Genomic DNA, 24,906 nt, shown 5'->3' on the forward strand with positions numbered 1-24,906 from the left:
AAGACTGAATACTGAAATGTATCAAGCATATTTCCTGACCACAATGGTGTGAAATGAGAAATCGATTACAAGAAGAGAACTGGAAAATTCATAAATATGTGGAGATTAAACAACATGCTTCTGAAAAATCAATGAGCCAATGAATAAATAAGAGATAAATTTAAAAATATCTTTAGAAAATAGAAAATAGTAATATAGTAACAAAAATTACAGAGTACAGAAGAAAAGCAGTTCTTTTTTTAAAGTTTATTTATTTATTTTAAGAGAGAGAGATCTGAAGCAGGAGAAGGGCTGAGAGAGAGGGAGACAGAAAATCCCAAGAAGGCTCTGCACTGTCAGCACAGAACCTGACGTGGGTCTTGATCTCACAACCATGAGATCATGACCTGAGTCAAAACTGAGTAGGGTGCTTAACTGACTAAGCCATGCAGGCACCCCTAGAAAAAGTAGTTCTAAGGGGGGAGTTTATCATGATAAATGCCTACTTCAAGACAAGAAAAATCTCAAATAAACAACGAAACTTTACATCTCGTTGAACAAGAAATAGAACAACTGAAGCCCAAAGTTAGTAGAAGTAAATAACGACGATCAGAGCAAAAAGAAATGAAATAGAGACTAAAAAGACAATAAAAATGATCAATGGAGACAAGAACTGGTTCTTTGAAAAGATATACAAAATGGCACACCTTTAGCTACACTTACTAAGAAGAAAAGAGAGAAGACTCACATAAAATCAGAAACGAAAGAGAAGATGTTAGAATTGATACCCCAGAAATACAAAAGACAGTAAGCCTACTATGAACAATTATTCTCCAACAAACCAGACAACCTAGAACAAATGGATAAAATGGCTGTAGAAGCAAACAACCTTGCAAGACGAAATCATGAAAAAATATAAAATGTGAATAGACATATTAACAATAAGGAGATTGAATCAGTTATTTGAAAACTCCCTATAAATGAAAGTCCAGGACCAGATGGCTTCCTTGGTAATTCTACCAAATATTCAAAGAAGAATTAACACTAATTTTTCTGAAACTCTTCCAAAAAAATAGAAGAGGAAGGAATACTTCCAAAATCATTTTATGAAGCCAGAATTACCCTGATAACATAACCATACGGGGCACAGCAAGAAAAGAAAATTACAGGCCAATATCCCCGATGAACATAGATGCAAAGGTCCTCAACAAATTTAAGCAATTTGAATTCAACGATACATTGAAAAGATCATACACTGTGATGAAGAAGGATTTATTCCCAGGATGCAATGGATGTTTGAACATCTGTATATCATTCAATGTGATACACCACATTAATAACATGAAGGATAAAAATCATATGATCATCTAAACAGATGCAGAAAAAGTATTTGATGGACTTCAACATCCACTTATGATAAAAGTTCTCAACAAAGTGGGTATATAAGGAATGTACCTTAACATAATAAAGGTCAAATACGACAAGGTCACATAAAATATTATATTTAATGATGAAAACCAGAAAGCTTTTCTTCTAAGATCAGAAATAAGTCAATGCCCATTCTCACCATTTTTTAAAAATTTCTTGAGCTTACTTATTTATTTTGAGAGGCAGCATAAGGAAGGTAAGGGCAGAGAGAAAGAGGGGAGAGAAAGAACCTCAAGCAGGCTCTGCACTGTCAGCACTGAGCCTGATGTAGGGCTAGAACTCATGAACTGCAAGATCACGACCTGAGCTGAAATCAAGAGTTGGATGCTTAACCAACCGGCCACCCAGGTGCCCCCACTCTCACCATCTTTATTCGATGTAGTATTGGAAGCCTCAGACAAAGCAATTATGCAAGAGAAATAAAAGACACCCAAATTAAAAAGAAAGAAGTAAAACTCTTACTATTTGCATGGGGACAGGATACTGGATATAGAAAATCCTAAATAGTCCACCAAAATATGGTTAGAACTAATAAATCAATTCAGGAAAGTTGCAGGATACAAAATCAGTATACAGAAATTTTGTATTCGTATCAACTAATAATAAACTACCAGAAAGAGAAATTAGAGAAACAATCCCATTTACAATTGCATCAAAGGAATAAAATACCTTGGAATAAATTTAACCAAGCAATTTACAATTGCATCAAAAGAATAAAATACCTTGGAATAAATTTAACCAAGACTTGTACAGTGATAACTAGAATATGTTGATGAAAGAAACTGAATAGGACACAAATAGATGCAAAGATATTCCATGCTCATGGATTGAAAGAATTAATATTGTTAAAATGTCCATACTACCCAAAGCAATCTATTGATTCAATGCAATGCCTATCAAAATTCCAGTGGCATTTTTCATGAAAGAGAGTAATCCTAAAATTTGCACAGAACCATAAAACATCCTGACTAGCCAAAGCCATCTTGGAAATCAGGGGGCATCACGCTCCCTGTTTCAAACTATACTACAAGCTATAGTAATAAAACCAGGATTGTACTGGCATAAAAACAGACCTATAGATCAAGAGAACAGAAGAGAGCCCAGAAATAAACCCACACGTATGTGGTCAATTAATTTATGATAAAAAATCCAAAATATACAATGGGAAAGGACAACCTCTTCCATACATTGTGTTGCGAAAACAACATATGCCACCTATAGAAGAATGAAATTGGACTACCTTCCTACACCATATACAAGACTTAAGTCAAAATGCATTAAAGACTTGAATGGAAGACCTGAAAATCATAAAACTCTTTAAAGAAAAAATAGTGGCAATAATTTTTCTGGATTTGACACCAAATATAAAGGCCACGAAAGCAAAAAGAAACAAATGGGACTACATCAAACTAAACGGCTTCACCACAGCAAAGGGAATTATCAACAAAATGAAAAGGCAAGGACATAATGAATGGGAGAAAATATATGTAAATCAGGGGTTAATGACCAAAATATATAAAAACTCATACAACAGTAAAAAATAATCTGATTAAAACGTGAGCAGATTTAAAAATGATTTTAAAAACATTTTTTTAAAAAAGACACACAGATGGCCAGCAGGTACATTAAAAGATGCTCAACATCATTAATCATCAGGGAAATGTAAATAGAAACCACAATGCAATACTACCTCACACCTTTTAGGACGGCTATTATAAAAAATATAAGAAATAACAAGCATCGGGAAGGGTGTCGAGAAAAGAGACTCCTTGTATATTGTTAGTGGGATTGGTGCAGTCACTACAGAAAACACTACGGACCTTCCTCAAAAAATTAAAACAGAATTACCAGATAACCCAGTAATTCCACTTCTGGGTATTTGCCCGAAGAAAATGAAAGCACTAACTCCAAAACATACATGCCGTCCTATGTCCACTGCAGCATTACCTACAACAGCCAAGATATGGAAACAACCTAAGTGTCTACTGATGGATGAATGGAGACAGAAAATGTGATAGGAGATACACACACATACACAGACACACATCATGGAATATTATTCAGCCATTAAAAAAAAGAAACTTGCCATTTGCAACACGGATGGACCTTGAGGGCATTGCGCTGAGTGAAGTCAGTCAGACCGAGAAAGGCAATTCACGTATGATCTCATTTATATGTAGAACGTAAAAATAAACAAAAGAATATGCTCATAAACACACAGAACAGACTGCTAGTTGGCAGACGTGGTGGTGGTGGGGGAGACATGAAATGGGTACAGGGAGCCAAGAGGTACAAACCTTCAGTTATAAAATAAATAAATCTAGGGACTGGAATGTCCAACACGGCGACAATAGTTAACAATGCTGTATTACATATCCAAAAGTTGCTATGAGAGTAAATCTTAAATTTTCTCCTCATAAGGAAAGAAACTCTAGGACTATGCATCGTGCCAGATGTTAACCAGACTTATTGCAGTGATCGTTTTGCAATATATACAGATATCAAATTATTATGTTGTATGCCTGAAACCAACTTAATGTTTTGTCAAGTCTAGCTCAATTAAAAAACACAGTTTTGCACATACTGAGAGGTTAATGGATTCTTCTTGTTTTATATAAATTCAGGAATCTCACCTATATTGGAAACCAGGAAACGCTCACTCTCCACCTAAAAGGCATTTAAGTTTCATATGTTACTTAGAAACCGTTTTATTAGCTTCCTAAAAAGTCCCTTGGCTTGCTCATGTTATCAGATAACTATTATATTTTAATCAAGAGAACTGACACGGAATGCTGTATTGATACTTTTCTAGGCGTGGATGAGAATAATGAGAATATGAAGGCAATAGTGGAAGCCAGGGAAGACAAGGGAATGCGAATGTGAGGGGCTGAAACAGATTTAAAATTTTGCTTTTGGGGGTGCCTGGGTGGCTCAGTCGGTTAAGTGTCCGACATTAGCTCGGTTGGCTTCACTTGGCCCTCCGTGTTCTTGTACTCAGTCATTCTATAAACACCAGTAGCCACGCAAGGCTCTGGGGTACCATCTGTCATTTTCACTTAACTTCTTTCTGTCGCAAGATTATGTTTAGTCTAATGACACAACCTCCCAAGTTTATTCCTCCTGACTTATCCTTGGCACATGGTACTTCAAACAGACTGACTGATTCAGAGTCAAACTGGCCATGGAGACAGAACACTGAAAGGAAAGATGACTGACTGGTCCCCTAGATAATAATAAAGTTTCCCCTGGTTGAAAAAAACAAAACTTTATAAAATCTTTTAAAAATCTGCAGGTCAAGACTAGAAATATAGCCTAAGAAGAACATAAAATGAATTGATGTTTAAAAAAAAAAAAGGTATTTAAAAAAATTTTTTTTAACATTTATTTATTTTTGAGAAACAGAGTGAGACAAAGTGGGGGAGGGGCAGAGAGAGAAGGAGACACAGAATCCGAAGCAGGCTCCAGGCTCTGAGCTGTCAGCACAGAGCCCGACGTGAGGCTCGAACCCACAAAACTGTGAGATCATGACCTGAGCCAAAGTCGGATGCTCAACCGACTGAGCCACCCAGGTGCCCCCCCAAAAGTATTTTCTTCATGGTTATTGGAGTTCTACCTGTAATATACATTATTATATGATTTTATATGTATGTGTGTGTATGTGCCTTCACACACACATACATATGTACTAAAATGAAGTTGTTGGCTTTTTTGAATGGTTTCTTTTTTAATTTTTTTTTCTTTTTTTCTAAATTCAAGTTAGTTAACATACAGTATGCTAAGAGTAGAACCCAGTGATTCATCTCTTACATAGGACACCCAGCGCTCATCCCGAAAAGTGCCCCCCTTAATGTCTGTCACCCATTTAACCCTTTCCCCCACATACTGTCCCCCTCCAGCAACCCTCAGTTTGTTCTCTGTATTTAAGAGTCTTTTATGGTTTGTCTCCCTCTCTGTTTTTATCTTATTTTTCCTTCCCTTCCCCTATGTTTACCTGTTGTTTTTCTCAAATTCCACATATGAGCGAAATCATATGATATTTATCTTTCTCTGACTTATTTCACTTAGCTTAATACCCTCTAGTTCCATCCATATTGTTGCAAATGGTGAGATTTCATTCTTTTTCACTACTGGGTAGTATATCTGATATATACCACATCTTCTTTATCCATTTGTGTGATGATGGACATTTGGACTCCTTCCATAGTGAAGTCTTAAACACATTCTCTTTTACATAAGGTTTCTATGAAAGTCCTTCCTCATTTTTGTTGGAATACAGTAAAGAGTAGTTTATTGCTCTGTCCTTTCTCCCTCCGTTCTTTAATATTTATTGAGTGCTTAATATACACCAGGCCCTAGAGATACCATAGAGTCCCCATCCTGGTTCACCCCTGAAAGGAGTTAATAATAACTCAATCTGCCGAATGGTAAGGCAAGTTCATGCCATATAAATTCACACCTCAACCTGATATTTAATTGTCATTGGTTAAGAATCTATGTGAAAGGTCAATAGCGAATGTGAATGACGGCAGGAAAATTGGCATATTGCATTTCTCCATAGAATTTAATGGTAACAAGTTGACTCTTTTTTTTTCTTGAAACAGCAGAAATATTTAAATGTTTACCTGAATATACTCTGTGAGCGTGTTAAAGACTTGTTTTGCTACTTGAATTGCTTTGGAGAAATTCCGTTGTCCTTGTTCATCAATAACATCTTTCCCAGAGTAATACCAATAGAAATCACTAATGGATTCCTGCAAAAGAGGGATGATAGGATTAAGACACATTCTAAAGCTACCACTGACCTGCCTGGCTTTGAAATCTAGAATAGGAAATCGTTTTAAATAACAAGATTTGGAAGCAAACAAAAATATCTGTGAAGTAAATAGTATTCTCAATGATTTTCCTAAACAGAAAATGTGGCAATGTCTTCCCGAGACAGAGATAATAACTAGAGATAAAAAGCAGAAAACTTAGCTTGAAATAATGACTAGCTGTCTTTGATGACTTTGAATTTCACAGACATAAGGAGTCATAAGATTAATGCATATTTATCTACTGAGCAAAGCTAAATTAATGTTATGTAATTTTATGTAAGTACAAACATTAGACAAGTCCTGGATGTTTTTGGGGTTACAGACATCTGACCTCCTTTTTTTTCCAACAAAGTTCACTAACGTTTCCTCATGAGAACTCCAAAATGTTCCTCGCTCTTATAAATGCCCCTCAAGAAACTGGTTGGACTACTTACAAACACAGACACGACAGATATAAATAAACATCTAAACAAGATCAATCTTCTTTTTTTTTAAATTTTGTTTGTTTGTTTGTTTATTTTTGAGAGAGAGACAGAGAGACAGAAAGGCAGAGCACGAGCAGATGAAGGACAGAGAGAGAGAGGGAGACACAGAATCCAAAGCAGGCTGCAGGCTCTGAACTGTCAGCCCAGAACCTGATACGGGGCTCGAACTCTTGAACCATGGGATCATGACCTGAGCTGAAGTCAGATGCTTAACCAACTGAACCGCCTAGGCACCCTTAAACAAGATCAATCTTTCTGAATGGGATGTTTTCAATAATAACTTACATTTGGAAGGAATTTTAGTTGGCTAAAGGAATAATAAAACTTATTTTTTTTTTTAGTTTATTTATTTTATTCTGAGAACCAGTACGGATGGGAGGAGCACAGAGAGTGGCGGACAGAGGATCCGAAACAGGCTCTGCACTGACAGCATAAAGCCTGATGTGGGGCTCAAACTCACAACCATGAGATCACGACCTGAGCCAAAGTCAGACGCTTAACTGACTGAGCCACCAAAGGCCCCAGGAATAACACAATTTAGTGTAGCATGTAAATTGCATCTGGATTTCAAGACATGATTTTAAAAATCACAAATATGTTTTCAGCAATATTTCTTGTATTTGCTTCAAAAATAGAAGCTCTCAGTTAAAAAAAAAAAAGGGTTGTGCTTTTACATACTCAAAAGATTAAGGGAGAAACTGTAAGTTTGAACATGTAGGTTTTAAAGTACTCTACCTGGTTACTCTTGTAAATAAAATGAGGGAAATAAAAATTGTACAGAGCTCTCATTACCTAGGTAGGCCTACACCTTCAGATTCAATTTCACCAATGTGTGAAAGATGACTACAATATCACAGAGATTTTTACCTGATGGAGTGTTAAGCTGGATTTTAAAATTAATTCAAGTATTGGGACAGCTAAAAAGAACTACCTGTCAAATGTAAGTACATTGTGGGTACTTTGAAAGCCTTTCTTTCGCATTCCTAAAAATATTTCAAATATTCTTCCTAATTTCTCTATCAACTTTAGAAGAAGGAGCAGAGTATGTAAGTACTTTCCAAAACGACATGAATTTAAAGTGCCATCAAGCTAAAAAACATAAGGGGGAAAAGAAATTCCCACTTACAGAAAGAAAATCATGAACAAAGTAGGAGTCAGGATCGGAGGCAAAGACAACAGAGGCAGGTCCCCCCTAAAACTTGGTGAAAGATGGTGATCAAAGACAAAAGATCTCAAAAAATTCTGTTTGGTCAACAATCACGACGCATTAAAACATGTCGGTTTAATAGCTCCACCACATCACATCTACTCACCAACCCCCTTCACTCGTCACTAAGAGAAGCCGACATACCTGGACTCTGAGTAGGTAGTCTACGGTAGAGATGATGATGTTGACAGTCGTGTTATTGCCAGTCTGAGTTCTCAGATAATTTTGAAAATCTATGGAAGATCAAAAGGAGTTACTAAAGCTGAGTCAAAAGTTTTGAATGAGTTATCCGAATAACTCCAAAAGCAACTGAGGCCTCCGGCAAAATTGCTGTGGCTAAGAGTAGTGCTTCAAGGGAGCACCCCCAAAACATCTCGGTGCTTCAGAGAGTACCAATTTCCAATTTCTGTCTAAGTGGTTGCTGACGTCTGTTTCCTGATTGCTAGCCCTACAGCCCTGGGCATCCCCGGAAGGAGTTTTGCCGTTTAGGAAAGAGTAATTGAACTATGCATTCAGTAATCATTTGTTCCTGAGTGCTGGGGAAACAAAGATAAAATTAAGATACAGTTCCTACCTTCACAGATGCACAAGTCTGGTAGAGAGCTTGTTATATAAACAACAAAGGGAAATATGTTATGCTAAGTGATACTATGAAGTTGATTCCCCAGTTAAAGAGAAGGGGTAGGAAGGAATAAACCCATACAGCTCTCTGTAGACCTCGTATCTTTTTTCACCTGATTTAACAGAAAAACAAGTGTTAGGAATTAAGTGGTGCGGCCAGCAAAGGACTTTGAGAGTAGGGATGCAATGCATAAAATGTCACAGTGTATACTGAGCATACGGAGGAATACTCTAGAATGTTTGTGGACTCAGGGACAAGGCGTAATTGGAATGAGCGGGCCCCTGTCACTACTGGCTTCAAACTACTTCCTCCTTGGTACCGTCATAGAGTCTGGGGTCTCACGAACCTGAGTTGTGTCCCTCACAAAGCAGCTGGAGGAAACGGAAGAGGTCACACGTGAACTCGTCATCTTGGAGAACCTTTTCTCCTGCAGAAAATCCAGAGATCAGACATGATCAACTATCCTCGCTGGTCCCGCCCTTTCTTTCCCCACCTCCAGAAAACTTGCATGTTGATCTAGCATCGTTCTGAACCAAAAACAGTCACAAATCATAGCCACTCGTCTATCTGAAGCTTGTACGATCATGCGCTTGGCAGATAGATGCACTTTTTCTTTGTCAGAAAAGAACATTTGAATCTTAAAACTCATATTTCTGTTAAAAGTAGCAGCATGGGTTTGGCAACATTTTAGAAACAACCTGAAGATTTAAACTTCCTTTTTTTGGTTTTTGTTTTTTTGTTTGTTTTTTTGTAAGGTGTGTATAGGAATGATGTCCACATCTCTTACAAATGCCAAGGTGAAATCTACTTTGCTCCCAGAGAACCACCAATTATTTCAATGCAAAGGCATTCATTGCATACATAAAACAGGACCGAGAGCTTCTTCTATTTAATGAATAATTAAAGGATCTTGTGAAAATTGTAAATGACTAGAAAATGTTTGATTCATTTCAATTAACTATCTCGTTAGCTTGCCTAAGGGATTTAAAAAAGTAAAGACTTCAGAAATCTGATATAGACATGCCACTGGTTGGAACTTTACTTTCAGAGGAGACAGAACTAGCGAACAGACCTAATTCTACATACCAAACCAAATGAAAGACTTTGGTGGCTCATGCTGTATGAGTCACTCCAACCAAAAGGTGAAAAGAAGGTTATCTCATAGCCATAGAAGTTACTCAGAATCATTAAAAACTAATATATTTGTGGGGTAAACACCTCAAAAAAGGGTTCAGATATTTTACCTACATTTTAATCAAAATGTATCTTGGTCACAAGTTACTTGGAAAGCAAAAACACAAAGAAAGAAACAAACGAAAAAACAGCACCACACAAATGAAAGTTGATTTTGAAAGCATAGAGTGCCAGTGGAAAAACTGTCAACGTTATGAGTGTATGTTCTGGAATCTAAATGTGTTGCTTAGAAATCAAAATGACACAAAAATGTCGTTTGGCAAGTGAATGAATGTACTTATGTATTTAAAAAAAATGATAATAACTTTTCAGACTGGAAATACTTTGGGCCGAGAAAGAAAACTATGCAATGACCATGTGTTTACTTTAACTAAAATTATGAATGATTATAATGACAGAGAGCTGATGGACTTACCAGTCTGCAGTCTGTGACTTTCAAAGTGAGAGGCTTCATATAATGGGAGGGTTAGGAAGCAAAACCATTTTGAAAACTAATATAAACATTAAAAAAAGTACATAAAATCACTGTACTGGTTTCCCTGTAAGATATGATATTTGGTGACCAAACTAAAATCACCATGCATATAGATCAGTTGTGTGGCAAATTCAAGTTTAAGTGCACATTGCTTTGACTCTCAGTACATGGCTGATAAGCCCATTCCTCAGTGTCTCCGTTCATGACGGGATAGGAAAGAAAGGGAGAAGAGTCTAGGCTAATAAACTAAACTCTTCACTTATGATACTTAGTATCTTTCCATGAACTGTTTGAATCAGAGGAGTCTTTAAAATGATATTTAAAACATAATATTATGAGTTACACAGTCTTCCTGATTCTTTCCTTGCGAGCCCATCTAAAATGCTTTTCTCTAGAAAACTGTATCAATAAACCATGTACTTTCAATGTTCACATACTCCATGTGGAATAAGTAACCCTTGATAGAAAGTATTCAGAAAAGTTAACAAGGAAATAAATATCATACAGTCTACCTGTGTTCCTGAAAATGCCCTGCGCAATGCACACTGATTTATAACGTAAGGATTTACTGACGGCATGCACGGTATTTTCTCGACTGTATACCAAAACACATACAAGTAACTTTACTTACAAAAGGACACGCTGCACACAGCAGAACAATAGGGGAGGAGCGTGGGAGGGGGCGGGTCAAGCCTTCCTTTACCATCAGGTGACAACGAGGTATAAACTGGGGTGCTATTGCTGAACGAACATGTTACTATCTGATTAAAATGCTGCCATTCCCCATGCTGCATGTAAGTGGTACAGTAACAGAGATGGGTGGTGGCTTTATGTCTGCAGAAGGCACAGGATGCACGGTCTATTTTGTGATGTACGCAAAAGACATTCCATTGCAAGATGGAAACTAAGATTAATAACAACGACATGGAGTAAAATGTAGTTGAAAGTGCTCTGATGTTCTTAAAATTACTATTTGTAATAGCTGCATGATGGTCAAATAATACTGTAAAGGACATTCCTTGGGTTTCATTTTTAATTATAAGGGGCTAATGATTTCTAATACTGTAATATAGGGAGAGTTGTTTCAATATTGTTGCTGACGATGAGACAGTTCTTCGTGCCTTAGTTTTCTCATCTATGAAACGAGGGGAACATGGGCACTGTCTACCTCACTAGCTCTTCATAATTGATGTGACCATTTTTAGATATTGTGGAGAGGTCAACATTATCAGTAGCAGTGGCAACACCACTAAATAAACATGGGAACAACATGCCTACGTGATGAATACAGTCATTTGAACATATTTACTAAAAGTGTTTCTATTTCCAAAAAGCCATCTTAATTTTAATGGACCAAAAGAGTCTCAAAAACCTCCATTTCACTTGGAAATAATATTAGACCTTATTTGTGCAAGGTACCAGTAAAATCAATTCCTATTTTAAAAATCTAATCAAGTTAAGACACTTTTAAAGGCCACTGTTCTACTCACAATTGGCATTAAAAAGTATATAATGTTTGCTTAAGTGTTTGTTTTTATTGACTACCTAAACACCCATGGTCTTAGCTCGACATTTATAACCTTATCTTGAGACAAAGCTTGGTTTAATTGTTATTACTTGCTAAAAATTATCAATAATTGTTGATAAAATGAAGGCATTAAGTGAAATGCCGAGTAGATATATAGAAACAATTGATTTAGGACACACAGATCAGAAGATTAAGATCCTCTTTGTTGTAATGTCTTTTCATGGCAATATCCCCAGTAATGGAAAGCTAAAAGGATGAGTGGCATGAAATGTTAACACTGGTTGCATCAAAGAACTCCCTACAAAAGCTTGTTATGTGGAACTCAAGAGTGTTTTCCCCCTGCCCCTGCCATGGAAGAAACAGTTCTGCTCAGTGATATTTAGAGGACTCAAATACCTATTTTGTATAATGGCAAAACTGAAAGATTAAGGCTAAAAATATTTTTAAATAGTGAAAAGTCAGGTATTTGGTTCCATGTGGGTAATTTTAATGTCACTGCTTAAATGGTTTAAGTGGCCACTTAAATTATACTACTATTCAACCAACAACAGATACAATTTTTAAAATGGATTCACAATTAACATTTAGTTAGTGACTACAGTGTGCTAGGCATTGTGCTAGATATATTTTCTCATCATCTCATTTTAGGTTTATAATAATCCTATGAATCAGGTGACACGAATCCCATTTTGTGGGATACAACTGAGAAATTAAGTAGCTTGACTGAGGTCCTATAGCAATTTACTAGTAAAGGATTTAAGTCCAATAAACTTCGATGAACATTCATTAAGTGTCTCCTACATGGAAGGCACCTTGTGAGATCCTGGGCATATAATTATGACTAATGGACACAAGCCCTAACTCAAAGAAGTTCATAGTCTAATGGAAAAGACAGGCAATAAAAAGGTAATTTCAACACCAAATGGTCTTTCTGGATCACAAAGTTCACATCAGTAACTGATCAGATCTTTGGCTAACAACCTCCGACTACATGTACTATATGTTAGTTAAACTGTGAACTCCTACTTGTTTTTTATCAATTTTAGAACCCAAAGAAAACCATTTTCTTTTTTTTTTTAATTTTTTTTTCAACTTTTTTTTTTTTATTTATTTTTGGGACAGAGAGAGACAGAGCATGAACGGGGGAGGGGCAGAGAGAGAGGGAGACACAGAATCGGAAACAGGCTCCAGGCTCCGAGCCATCAGCCCAGAGCCTGACGCGGGGCTCGAACTCACGGACCGCGAGATCGTGACCTGGCTGAAGTCGGACGCTTAACCGACTGCGCCACCCAGGCGCCCCAGAAAACCATTTTCTAGATATGTGGCTTTGGGAAAGCCAATTCACCTTTCTGAGGCTTTGTTGCATCACTTTGATATGGGAATTAACGATCTCCTCACCCCCTTACTTTCAAAGGGTTGTTGGGAGAATAAAATTGGCTCAGACAAGTACATTTGCTTTGAAACATGCAAAGCACAATAGGAATAAAAGTGAATTTTCAATGATAGGAAGGCACAGGTTCAAAAGACCTAGGTTTCTAAAATAAAGACTTTCAATGGGCTGTGGGGTGTGATAAATAATCTACATATTCCACGTACTCAATGTGACATGAGTGCATAAAATGCATTCCTACTTCAGATCCCAAGACAATAAAAATGACCACTGTGTGAAATAAATTAGGTATGTCCCATGGATAACAGAATTAAAGCACATGTTAGTTATGGAGGGAAACATACCTTTGCATTCAAATGTGATCCTCAGATTATTTCTCTTATAACGTCTTAATGCCTTTGAGCTCCCATTACTCTAACTGAAATCCTTACTGTTCTTTATCCATTCCATTAACCAACATCCTAACTGATCTCCCTCCCTTCAGGCTGCAATGCCCATCTTAAACACTGTTGCTTACAACGACAGTTGCCGGCAATCCAATCATAAAACACTCCCAACAAAAAGATGGACTCCTTTAACAGCAGTTGAGAAAAATCTACTCTCAAAATCCCCTCAATCTATCATCAGATATAACCACAGAGCTCCCCAACTTCCATGAAGGAAATCATGCTGCTAATGTTAGAGGACTCAGTGTTTAGTCAGCATACTAGCGTTACTGAGAAATGAGAAATCTGTTCGCTTTAATGTTACTGGCTTGAACAATGTACGTTAGGACTTAATGCCAGGTACACCATCACACAACACACAACACTACCGAAGTGTTACTTACGTAGTGGCTCTTCATGGCCTCAGAAACAAAGTATGAATTCTTTGGCATGGCACAAAAGGCCTTTCACAGCCTCCCACCAACTATCTTTCCGGCCTCTAGTCTGTTCATGTCTCTTCAACCACACTAGGTCAGTAATGTTCTTCGTCATGCTTTGTACCTTAAGCTTTGCATATGTGGTTCCCTTTCATTGGCATATCCAATGCCTTTCTCATCTACCAGGTAAACGCCTACTTCAGGCCATATGTTACTTCTGTTGTGAAACTTAACCCATCAGCCTGGCAGACAAGTACTTCAACTCAGTTCACTCATAACACATAGCTCATGGGTTCTGAAGTTATTTGTTTACAAGTCTATCTACATAACACTGAGTCCGTAAAGAATGCCAATGCCTAGGACAAGGTCTAGCACATAATAGCCACTCAAATTTCAATTGGTGCTTCAATGTTTAAAAACTGTACAAGGATGTTAGGAAAATTTATTTAGTGCCATGAACTAGTATCACATGCTTTCCTCAAAAAGGTTGATCCAGAGGAATGGCAGAGCAGTGTAGTCAGAACTGAGAGCTAAGCTGAACTACACTTGAGTCAGACTTTGCAAATCTGGGGTGGGAGATAGACAGTAAACAAGCACTAAAATACTAACAAAAAATTAGGATAGACAATGCTTAGAGATTGTGTAAATTATCATTTTGACTAATTAACAATTAATTCTTTTGCTGCATTTTCATACAAATTTGATGAGGTCAGTATAAATATCCCGAGTAAGAACCTCAATTCGGCGCATTACCAAGTGCAGATGGAAATTTAGAAAGGTGAAATGTTAGTTGTTTTATATAAAATGTTCAAAAAAATAAAAAAAAAATTCTGAGGACTGTATCAGCTTCAAAATTTCATCTTTTGATGAAGTCCAGGGCTGCTACAAAATGATCAAAAAATAAAATGAAGTATCTTCTACAACACTCCAAGAAGTGGGAAAGAAGAAAAAATGCACTTTCAAGCTCATAATGACTTAGTAATGAGGTTAAATGGTTCTGAGAAAAAAAAAAATCCAAGGATGGAATGAAATTTTAAATATTCATAAGGTTTTTGGTTTTGAACTTCATTATACGTTAAAAGAAAACACGTGATTAAAAAAGTATGCAGAGAAGACAACATTGAACACATCACAAGTCTAACAACACACTTGCCAAAGAAAACTGCGTTTGTTTTTTTTTTTTTTAACAAATGGGAAGTCCAGGCTTTTGCAGGAAAGGGGGAAATTTACTAAGAAGGGACAGAAATACTGGCAAACTTTCATGGCAGTAACAATGGTAGGAACAGGAATAAATATTAAATCGTATGAAATCCTTATATACAAACCTCAAAAAGGCACATATTTCCTAATGGTATCTCAATACCGGTTTAGGAATATCATATAAAACCATAAAAGTTCCAAAGTGATTTTAAAACTTCAACAGTGAATGTAAAGACTGGCAAGAGATTTGTGTCTTTAAAGAGAGTAAAAAGCAATAAGAAGCAAAAAATACCACCTAAGCTGATATGGTGAATATAAAATAAGCCCCCGGAAGGTATTAAAAGATGGGGCTAAGGGATTGGCTCATGAAATTGGTAACAGTGGGAGGCAGAGAGCCTGCATTTCAGTCTTGACCCTGTCACTTCACTGTGTGATCCCGGACAAACCATGTAGCCTTTCCACCCCTCAGTCTCCATACCTATAAACTGGGGACAATACCTTACTGGTGGTTGTAGGTTTCAAAAAGTTGCATTTAAGTTAGACATTTTCCATGGCTATATAATTTACAGCCATTTTATCATCATCAGGAAGAGGTTTAGCCTATTAGAGACAGGTGGTTGGGATGCAGAAAATTTAACTCATCAGATTGTCTTCTCAGTGTTGAGTTTATTATACTGCATGGGTCTCAGGCTTTAAAGCTACAACATCACTAACAGATGGGGAGTTTTCAGCTTTCTCTATGAATTCTGAGACGGATGATTGATTTTCCCTCTCCTTATGAGGGTACAAACTTTTCTTGACTTCTGTAGACCCGTAAAAAAATGGGCATGTCACAGAAATTGTTTAAATATGCCAAAAGATAGAGTTGCTATAGGTATTCTTAATCTGGGAGGTAGTATAATTATTCATAGAGTGAATGAATTGCCGTCGTGTGTTCTAATAGGCATCCTAATTAAGGCAAGAGTGTGTACTGAGAAAACACAATTTAATCTCTAAAGCCGTGCTGACATTCTAGGTACTCCTCAAAAATCTCATCCCTCTTTTATTAACCACTGCCTATAATGTCTTTTAGAAACTACTTTGAACTACTAATGCCATCTTTGTTATTAGTTTGCTACTGCTTCTTCAAATTGGGTCTCAAGAATGAAATCACCGTTTTTACGTTAGGAAGGTTTTTAATGTGTGATGTTTTCAAAGGAATAGAAAAAAACTCTGTAGATCTCTCAGTAATTGGAAGGGAATGGCAGAACCCACTGGCCAAGAGGAGACTCAGCAGGACACGTGCCCCCGGATCACCACTGATTTCCCATGCACCCATTGGTGCAGCCATAAAGCCACAGAACGTCCGAGACAGAAACGCCACAGAGAGACCACTGCACACATCTATGGTTCATTCGTTTACACGACAGTTGCAAACACTGGGTCCATCAGAATTTTTTTTAAACGAACGAAACAGAACGAAACAAATCTGAAAACATAACTTAAATTCTTGACCCTTTTTGTCTAATATGTTCATAACTGAACATCCTCATGGAGAGAAAAAGGAAAGCTTGGTATATAAGTTCTATAAATAAAAGGATGCATAATGATGGAAATTAAATCATCTATTCGTTCAACAGTCTACCAAAGGGAAAACAATGCACAAAAAAACTTTCACTGTCAAGACTGTACACAAAGCTAAAAACAAATGAAGGAGCAAATAAATAAAAGGCAGATCATTTGTAATAATTACCACGCTCATGTGTGATGGCTGAGGAAAGGAGGACAGTACATTTACAGGTGAAAGAAAAGGAAACGGGGAAAAAATAAGTTGAGATGTTGGTTTTGTCTTGCTGTTTGTAAGGAAATACAATAGAAAACGTGTTAATCAGTTTGGGCAATTATTTGTGTGTGTTGAAAAAGAATAAACAAATCAAATCAACCTCCTACTAACAGATGTGACTAATTCTCGTGTCAGAATGGTCATTCTCACCCAGCTATTTCTGATTCGGGACTCACGAATGTCATTCCAATCCGTAGCTGGTTGACGAAGGGTAGGAGACCCTGTAAAGCTAACCTTGCACAGCCACTATTCCTGCGCGGATATGAACAATGGCAAAGCATGATGAATGCAATTGTGTTCAGAGCTTCTGGAACATCCGGTAATAATTGCAGGGAAAAATGAAACTGATTTCTAACTCCGAGACAGGAAGTCCCACTTTGGACAGAGAATTCATCCCTTTTAGGCACTTTACAGCTAATGGGAGATGCCCAGGCTTCCTGGAGACTCTAGAGGCAGGCAGGTAACGGGCTCTGAGATTTGTAGGGGCTCTGAGCTCTCTGGATGGGGCCCTCGGGCCAGTGTTTTCACTGTTGACATAAACCTAAGTCATCAAGAGATTTGGCTGGATATTCATTTCAGAAAATTTAAATAAGTTTACAGTGCTGCTGGCAATTTTTTCTTAAAAGTAGCTTACACAGGTAACTGTAGGACTAATTCTGGATGGTGGAATCTATACATTCAAACGTCAACAAGAAAATAAAAGCACACAGGAGCTGTAGTGTAGCAGCATTAGAATAACTGATAATTTTTTTAAAATTTTTTTCAGGGTTTCTTTACTTTAGAGAGAGAGAGAGAGAGAGTGCAAGCGGGGGAGGGACAGACATAGGAAGGCAGGAATCCGAAGCAGGCTCCAGGCTCTGAGTTTTCAGCACAGAGCCCGACATGGGGCTCGAACTCACGAACCGTGAGATCATGACGTGAGCCGAAGTCGGACGCTTAACCAACTGAGCCACCCAGGCGCCCCTATCATTGATAATTCTTAAAAAACAGTAAGAAATATGCAGCTAATCCTTTTACCTAATGTGAAAACAAAAATATGCAGAAATAAGAGAGATTAGTTAATTCTAAAATATTTCAGAAAGGTAAGCAGACTGCAAATGGCAGATAGGATAAAATTTAGTTTTTGCAAAAAGAAAAATTTAGTTTTTGCAACAAGATTAGTTTTATCAAAGATCCGATGTGCCAAAACTAATGCATTGATAATATGACCACTGCAAACTAGACCAAACAAACAAAAACAGATCAACACACAGGGCCTCATTGAAACTAAATTAATTGAAAAAATGTCAAACACAAAAGAACAAAAACAAATCGAGACAAAAAATATTGAAGATTTTTTTCCTAATACTAAAAACGAATGTGCAGCAATAGTTATTTCTGCTTTCACTATAGTATATACTAATTTTTCTAGTTTATACACACATCTATTTACAGAGAAAAAAGTCTAAGATTATGTGAGTCATTATATTTGTGTGCATGTAAATTAAGTGATCAGAATTATTTTAACATTAAGAATTACTCCTTAATTTCTTTCATCAAATTTGGACTTGTGAAGACATAGGGATGCATGAGATACAAAGATATCTGTGCTATAAGGGAGGAGACTGTCGGAATAGTGGTCCATCGGAGGATCTCAAAGTGTCACTTTCCTAAGGAGACCAAGGAATCTGAAGGTTTGGCAGTTTGCCAAAGTGGCCAAAAAAAGCCCAATATCCTCTAATTTGGTTCATCCATATGCTTTATAATTTCACAGATGATTCTCTGGTAAGGGATCTTGATCTACTAACCAACTAGGGGAAAGGCCAATTATAATAGGTCTGGAACAAAAAAGGAGTTAACGGTCAACTGGGAAAGTTGGGTTTTGGGTATGATTTGAGTGAGTGCCCGATTGTGAACTTTTAAATGAGTCACATAAGCATTTTGGCCATGTAAAAATAACCCTACATCTCTCTGTTTTGCAAAGATAATTGGTAACTGACTCATCTCGGGAAAGGGGGGGAGAGGGGACAGGTGACCCTTTTAGTTTAAGTGACTGATACCTGATCCTTCCTCGGTGACCATTCCAAGTCCTTCAGCTTTGTTCTGCCGCTCAAATGCATTGAGGTCGAGGACGCTACAAGAGCAGGGAGAAAAACGCTTAGAGGACGAGAAAATTTTCTTTCTTCAGGAGAGCAAATGTGTACAAGTTCTATATCATGAAATGTGAACCAAATATTAACATACCCTGAAGACATACCCCAATTCAATGTCTACCAACCATATTTTCCCAGGAGCAGCCCAGTCCCTCCCCAGGGCCTGCAATGAAATGATCCGTGGGCGAGGCAAACAGAAGGCATTAATGGGTTTCGACTTTGGGAGTACATTGTAATGTTAGCAGACACACTGAAATGTAATTATAATAATCATGTTTTCTCAGAAGGAATAGCTTATTACACTAACTATCTGTCAGATTCCTTTGTCAGGTGCTGTCTGAGTGATTTTAAATACTGCAAAAAATAGAAAATGATGACCATAAATGAGGTTAGGGATCATTTGTTTAGGGAAAATGAGAAGTGGTCCACAAGCTCCCAAAGAAAACTAATTAGAATTTCCCTTTTTCTCTTTTAAAATGCACACACTGCTCATTTTCAAGTGTGCAGCATACACGTTAATTCTCCAAGGTCCCTATTTAAGAATAGGGAAGACTATTAAAAGACATTACTAACGCTGAGTAAGTTAGCAATTACGACATTACTAACACTTAACAACAAGGCAGGAAAGAAGGCACCATCAATTGTCCTACTTTGACGTGTACTGAATCACTAAAAAATATTCTGTGTAGAATTACTGTCAGTAATGTTAAACAAACACCTTGAAAGACACAACCACTTAGTAGAGCCGGAACAAGGAAGGAGTGGGCTTACCTGCACGACTGCATCAGGCCGGCAAGGCTCTGAAAGAAACCCACGTCCTTCTTCTCCTTGAGATAGTCAAGCATTTTCTAGGGGTAAATATACAAACCACACAGCCACTGAACACAAAGCTTATTTTTTGTTAAGCAAGAAACATCAAAAACATGCTGGAATAAAGACTTTAAAAAATTAGTGCATATGAAAACGACTGTCATCTTTACCACGACATGGTGACCAGAACGTCAAAACGAGATAGCTGCACGTTTCAATGTCGGCAGTATATACAGGTGGCTTGGAACAAGACAGCTGCTTTACATAAACATCATAAGCACCATAAATATCCATGGAAATAATACTCTCAACTCTTCTAGTCAGTCTTTAAGGATGTGAAGATGTAGACACTTAGTTCAAGTTTACTGGGAAGAAGGCCCACCTGGATGCTAGTCAGAGATTGCCATACAAAAGCTGAGTTCCTTATTTTTTTTTTTAACGTTTATTTATTTTTGAGACAGAGAGAGACAGAGCATGAACGGGGGAGGGGCAGAGAGAGAGGGAGACACAGAATCCGAAACAGGCTCCAGGCTCTGAGCTGTCAACACAGAGCCCGACGTGGGGCTCGAACTCACGGACCGCGAGATCATGACCCGAACGGAAGTTGGCCGCTTAACCAACTGAGCCACCCAGGCACCCCAAAAGCTGAGTTTCATCCAAGGGCATTATAATCCATGTGGTGTGACTACCATATGCTACTGTCTATAAGACATTATTTGTCTATCATAGACCTATGTGTATAAGACAGAAATTTAGTTTCCATTTTCATGGTCTCTAAACCCAAGCAATGGTAGCAATCATCTGACCACTAAATGTCTCTTCTCTTGTCACAATGATGTCCAGTCTCTGTGCCCAAAATTGTGATGAAACACAAACGTAAAAAATGCTAAAGCAGTACATGGCTCCACCCTCCTAACTCTTGTTGTTGTTGTTTTGTTTTTTGTTTTAACATTTATTTCCTTTTGACAGACAGAGACAGAGCACGAGTAGAGGAGGGGCAGAGGGAGGGAGACAGAGAGTCGGAAGCAGGCTCCAGGCTCTGAGCTGTCAGCACAGAGCCCTACCTGGAGCTCGAACCCATGAACCCTGAGATCATGACCTGGGCCAAAGTCAGACGCCTAAGCAACTGAGCCACCCAGGTGCCCCTTAACTTATTATTATATACTAAAATGAAACAGCTATTTTCAATGTGGATGAAGTGTTGCAAGTTTCAAACAAGAAGTACATACAAGATGATAAAACGATAGAAGGCACACCAAAGGTTTCAAGAAAACAAAGATACTGTTCTTCTCTGAATCTTGAATAGATGTGAATAATTGCTATCACCAGTGTTGTCTGAACGGGACTTAGCCGAACAGTAAGTTTGGGTAGTCATTTTCCCCCCAAGATTTGACTAACAGCTACCAAATACGTCAAGGCTGTGCACACGCACACACACATACACACAGTATATGCATACGTATGTATATATGTACACATACATAAAAATAGGAACATGAAACACCTAGCCATTTTCTGGGGAGTGTGATAACTTACTGGTCTAATAAAACGTGTAGCACTGATTAATTCCTGAATCTTTTAAACACAAGCAATGTAGCTCAGAGAATTAAAGCGGGGCGGTAGAATATGTACCTGAAGGTTTACAGAAAAAAAGAAAAGGCCTGGATAGACAGGAAGTGCATATATTACATGATTTCTCACGGCTACTTCTGACTCCAAGGATTTCTGAATCTAAATGCTACATCATTAAGAACTTTTAAAGTAAAACATAAAGCAAGGGGAATTTGTTAACTATTATGGGGAGATTAAATAGATTAAATAGATTTTCTTTAGATTTTCTTTTTTTTTCACATCATGTAGTCATTTACTATAGAAATGAAAACGGGACATCTGTAAATTGGATGGGGGAAAAAAGACATCATTATTTTCACGAAGTTGTGATGGAAACTTAGCATTCCATTCAACTATTAATGTAAGCAACAAATACAGGTCAGATTAGCAGTAACTCTGACGGTGTCACCAATAGAAATTCCAGAGATTTTCATCTCACATCACCTGGACGAACCATTTCTTCTCAATAATTAGACCAAGTACTACATCTTTCATTTAAGGAGTTCATAAAGAAGCACAAATGAATTTGCTAAAAAATGTGTTTATAATGCTCTGAAAACCACATTTCAGTATTTTTGGTTTCTCTTAGAAACGGTGCAGTTTTACTTTGTGATTTAAAAAAGTCAAGCCAAGAGGAGTCCAGACGCTTCACTAAGCTGTCAGAGGCATTAAAAAGAAAAAGTTAAGCACCCCAGATGACATTATGTACTCCTCCAGTCCAAAAATATAATGATTATATTTGCAGGAGGAAAAAAAAATAGAGTACACAATTTGAGGAAAATGTACAAACGAATTTTTCAGCTATTCTGAGTTGCCAACTTAACCTAGTCCCAAACTTCACCAACCCAAAAGGCAACCTTCAAATTTTCTCTGCTTTCCTTAGACTCAAAGATCTTCTGGGAACATATACAGGGCTTTGTCCCACTGTCATGTTTCTGGGGCTCCCAGAAACCTGAAGTCAAAGATTCCAAGGTTTTCACTAGCCTTCCTTTCCTTCCAACAGGGTAGCGCTTTCCCTGCCTCGCCAAAACTTACCCAAGAAAGAATAATTATTAGTTCCATGTTCATAAACTGTTTTTTCTCATACAGAAGCCAGTATAGAAAAATATGAGATCAATGTTAGTTTTAGAATAATACAGTCTGCTTAACTCATGTTTTGTTTTGCTGTTCTTCAGTTAGCGTAAGAATTCTTTCTGAGCTCACGGCCACAACTGTAGGCCATGTGAGTAGTGTCCCCAGAGGTGTGCAGTACAGAGCCTGTGACAGTCTGTTTCTGAGAGTTTTTTAAATCACTCAAACATTCTGATTCTAACAAACTCACAGACCTTGGCCTTCAGTGCGATATAGAGATTATATCCTTTGTCGTAACTGGTTGAAGTCACTAAAATTCAGCCCAGATCATGTCTAACTTCTTAACAGGGCATAGCTACAAAACTTGGCTGGGAAGAGGTTTTTTTCATGCCTTGGGAGACTGTGATTACAACTAAAAAATATTTTAAACAGTGTATTGTTTCCATGTTAACCAAGACATAGTCTTCTCACCAAATATACGACAAAATCCTGAGAATCAACTTGTAAGACATGTAACACTGTAAAACATATCACCAAACTAGGCTCCTGAGGTAAGAATATTAACTTTTCCCCCCACTATTAAAACAAACCATTTTATGCTAGTTCACATGAAATGCAGGTTGCACACCATGTGATAGGACTTCTCAAGAGAGTCAGTGCCCCACATGGCAGGGTGCTATCTACATGTTTGAATCCTGGGACTGATGGCCATGAAATAAAGGCATTATTTTACACAAAAATGAAAAATTGTACAACCAATATTGCTTTTAGGATGACTAAAATAACTCAAAGGGATGACAAGAGGGTCCCTCTGTTTGAAGAGTACATTCTGTGGATGGCTTCAAGATCTTACCTGCTGAACTGTGGAGTTCCCGCCATTTAAGATTGCAATTCCAAGTTTCAAAGTCGCCGCTACCATTGGTCCAGTATCACCTTCAAAATATAAAAAATGGCGTTCCTTATATCATTTCACCCACTTCATTAACCATTTCTGTCTCAAAACGTATACTTTTAAAATTATTATCACCCCCCTACAAATCTGTATAATGGAGTAGGACAGACTGACTTACAAGTCAAGAAATACTAAACGAGTAATAATGCTTATTTTGCCAGCAGTGTTTTTACTCATCTTGTGGAATTTACCCAAGAATTGAAACTAGATGAGGACATTGAAGAAAAAAACAGAAACAACTTATTTTTAAATACACCTAAAACTGTCAAGATTTAAAACTAATTGTGCATATTAAAGTAATATTGAAAAAATAAGGGCTACCTAGAATTTTAAGGAAAATTCCTCTCTCTCCTTCTCTTCTCTCTCTCTCTCTCTCTCTCTCTCTCTCTCTCTCTCTATATATATATATATATATATATATATATATATTATTTGAGCGAGAGCACACACAAGCAGAGGAGAGGGGCAAAGGAAGAGAGAGGGAAGAGAGAGAGAAAAGAGAGAGAAAAGAGAGAGAGAGAGAGAGAAATGAATGAATGAATCCCAAGCAGGCTCCAATGCAGGGCTCAATCCCACAACCTTGGGATCATGACCTAAGCCAAAATCAAGAGTCAGGTGCTCAACTGACTGAGCCTCCCAGGCACCCCCTCTCCCCTCCATATTATGTTTGAACAACTTTTATAATTTTCATTTTAGCACTTTTTATCTTACTATGTTTATAGTATTGCTTTATTAGGATGACTGCCTAATTTGAAGTAAGTCACTCAAATAATAATGACAAAATTTATTCATTTATATTTTTAGTAATAATCTCTACACCCAACATGGGGCTCAAACTCATAATCCTGAGATCAAGAGTCACACGCTCTATGGACTGAGACAGCCAGGTGCCCCAATAACGATAAAAATATAAATCCAACCAATTGTCTACCCTTAGTCTATTTTACTTTTACATTATCCACCTCTACTTATCTTAGAAATACAATAATAAAAATAACAGAAATAGAAATAATAATAGAACAATAGAAATAAATACCTTAGTGATCTGGGAGAGGGGTGTTTAATAAAGTTTTATCAGAACTCAGCCACACGGCTCGTTTACATATTGTCTCTGGCTGCTTCCGTGCTGCTACGGCAGAGTCGAAGGGTTGTGACAGAGACCCACGGCCAGGAAAGCCGAAAATATTTACTATCTGGCCTCTCACAGAAAACACTGACCCACCCCTGATTTATTGTGTCACGACAGAATTTCCAAAACTTAAGGACCAGAAATAAAATAAATATTTGAATAAGATTCTGAAAAAAAAAATCCATGTTGGACTGG

The 24,906-nt window shown here is 37.5% G+C and overlaps 1 protein-coding gene across 1 annotated transcript in view; it reads right to left on the minus strand.

Moving 5' to 3' along the window:
* Positions 1-24,906, minus strand: part of RYR2 (ryanodine receptor 2) — a 544,943-nt gene that overhangs the window by 53,353 nt on the left and 466,684 nt on the right. The window contains exons 83-89 of the mRNA XM_047088668.1: positions 23,484-23,563; positions 19,910-19,986; positions 19,046-19,119; positions 10,145-10,177; positions 8,882-8,962; positions 8,058-8,146; positions 6,030-6,158 (exon numbers count right to left, since the gene is read on the minus strand). Coding sequence (XP_046944624.1) covers positions 6,030-6,158; positions 8,058-8,146; positions 8,882-8,962; positions 10,145-10,177; positions 19,046-19,119; positions 19,910-19,986; positions 23,484-23,563 — 563 coding nt within the window. The remainder of the gene's footprint in view (positions 1-6,029; positions 6,159-8,057; positions 8,147-8,881; positions 8,963-10,144; positions 10,178-19,045; positions 19,120-19,909; positions 19,987-23,483; positions 23,564-24,906) is intronic.

Source organism: Lynx rufus, unplaced genomic scaffold, assembly GCF_022079265.1.
Source record: "Lynx rufus isolate CCGP_SWC_20201006 ecotype Redwood Valley unplaced genomic scaffold, mLynRuf1.p SCAF_25, whole genome shotgun sequence".
Lineage (NCBI taxonomy): Eukaryota > Metazoa > Chordata > Mammalia > Carnivora > Felidae > Lynx > Lynx rufus.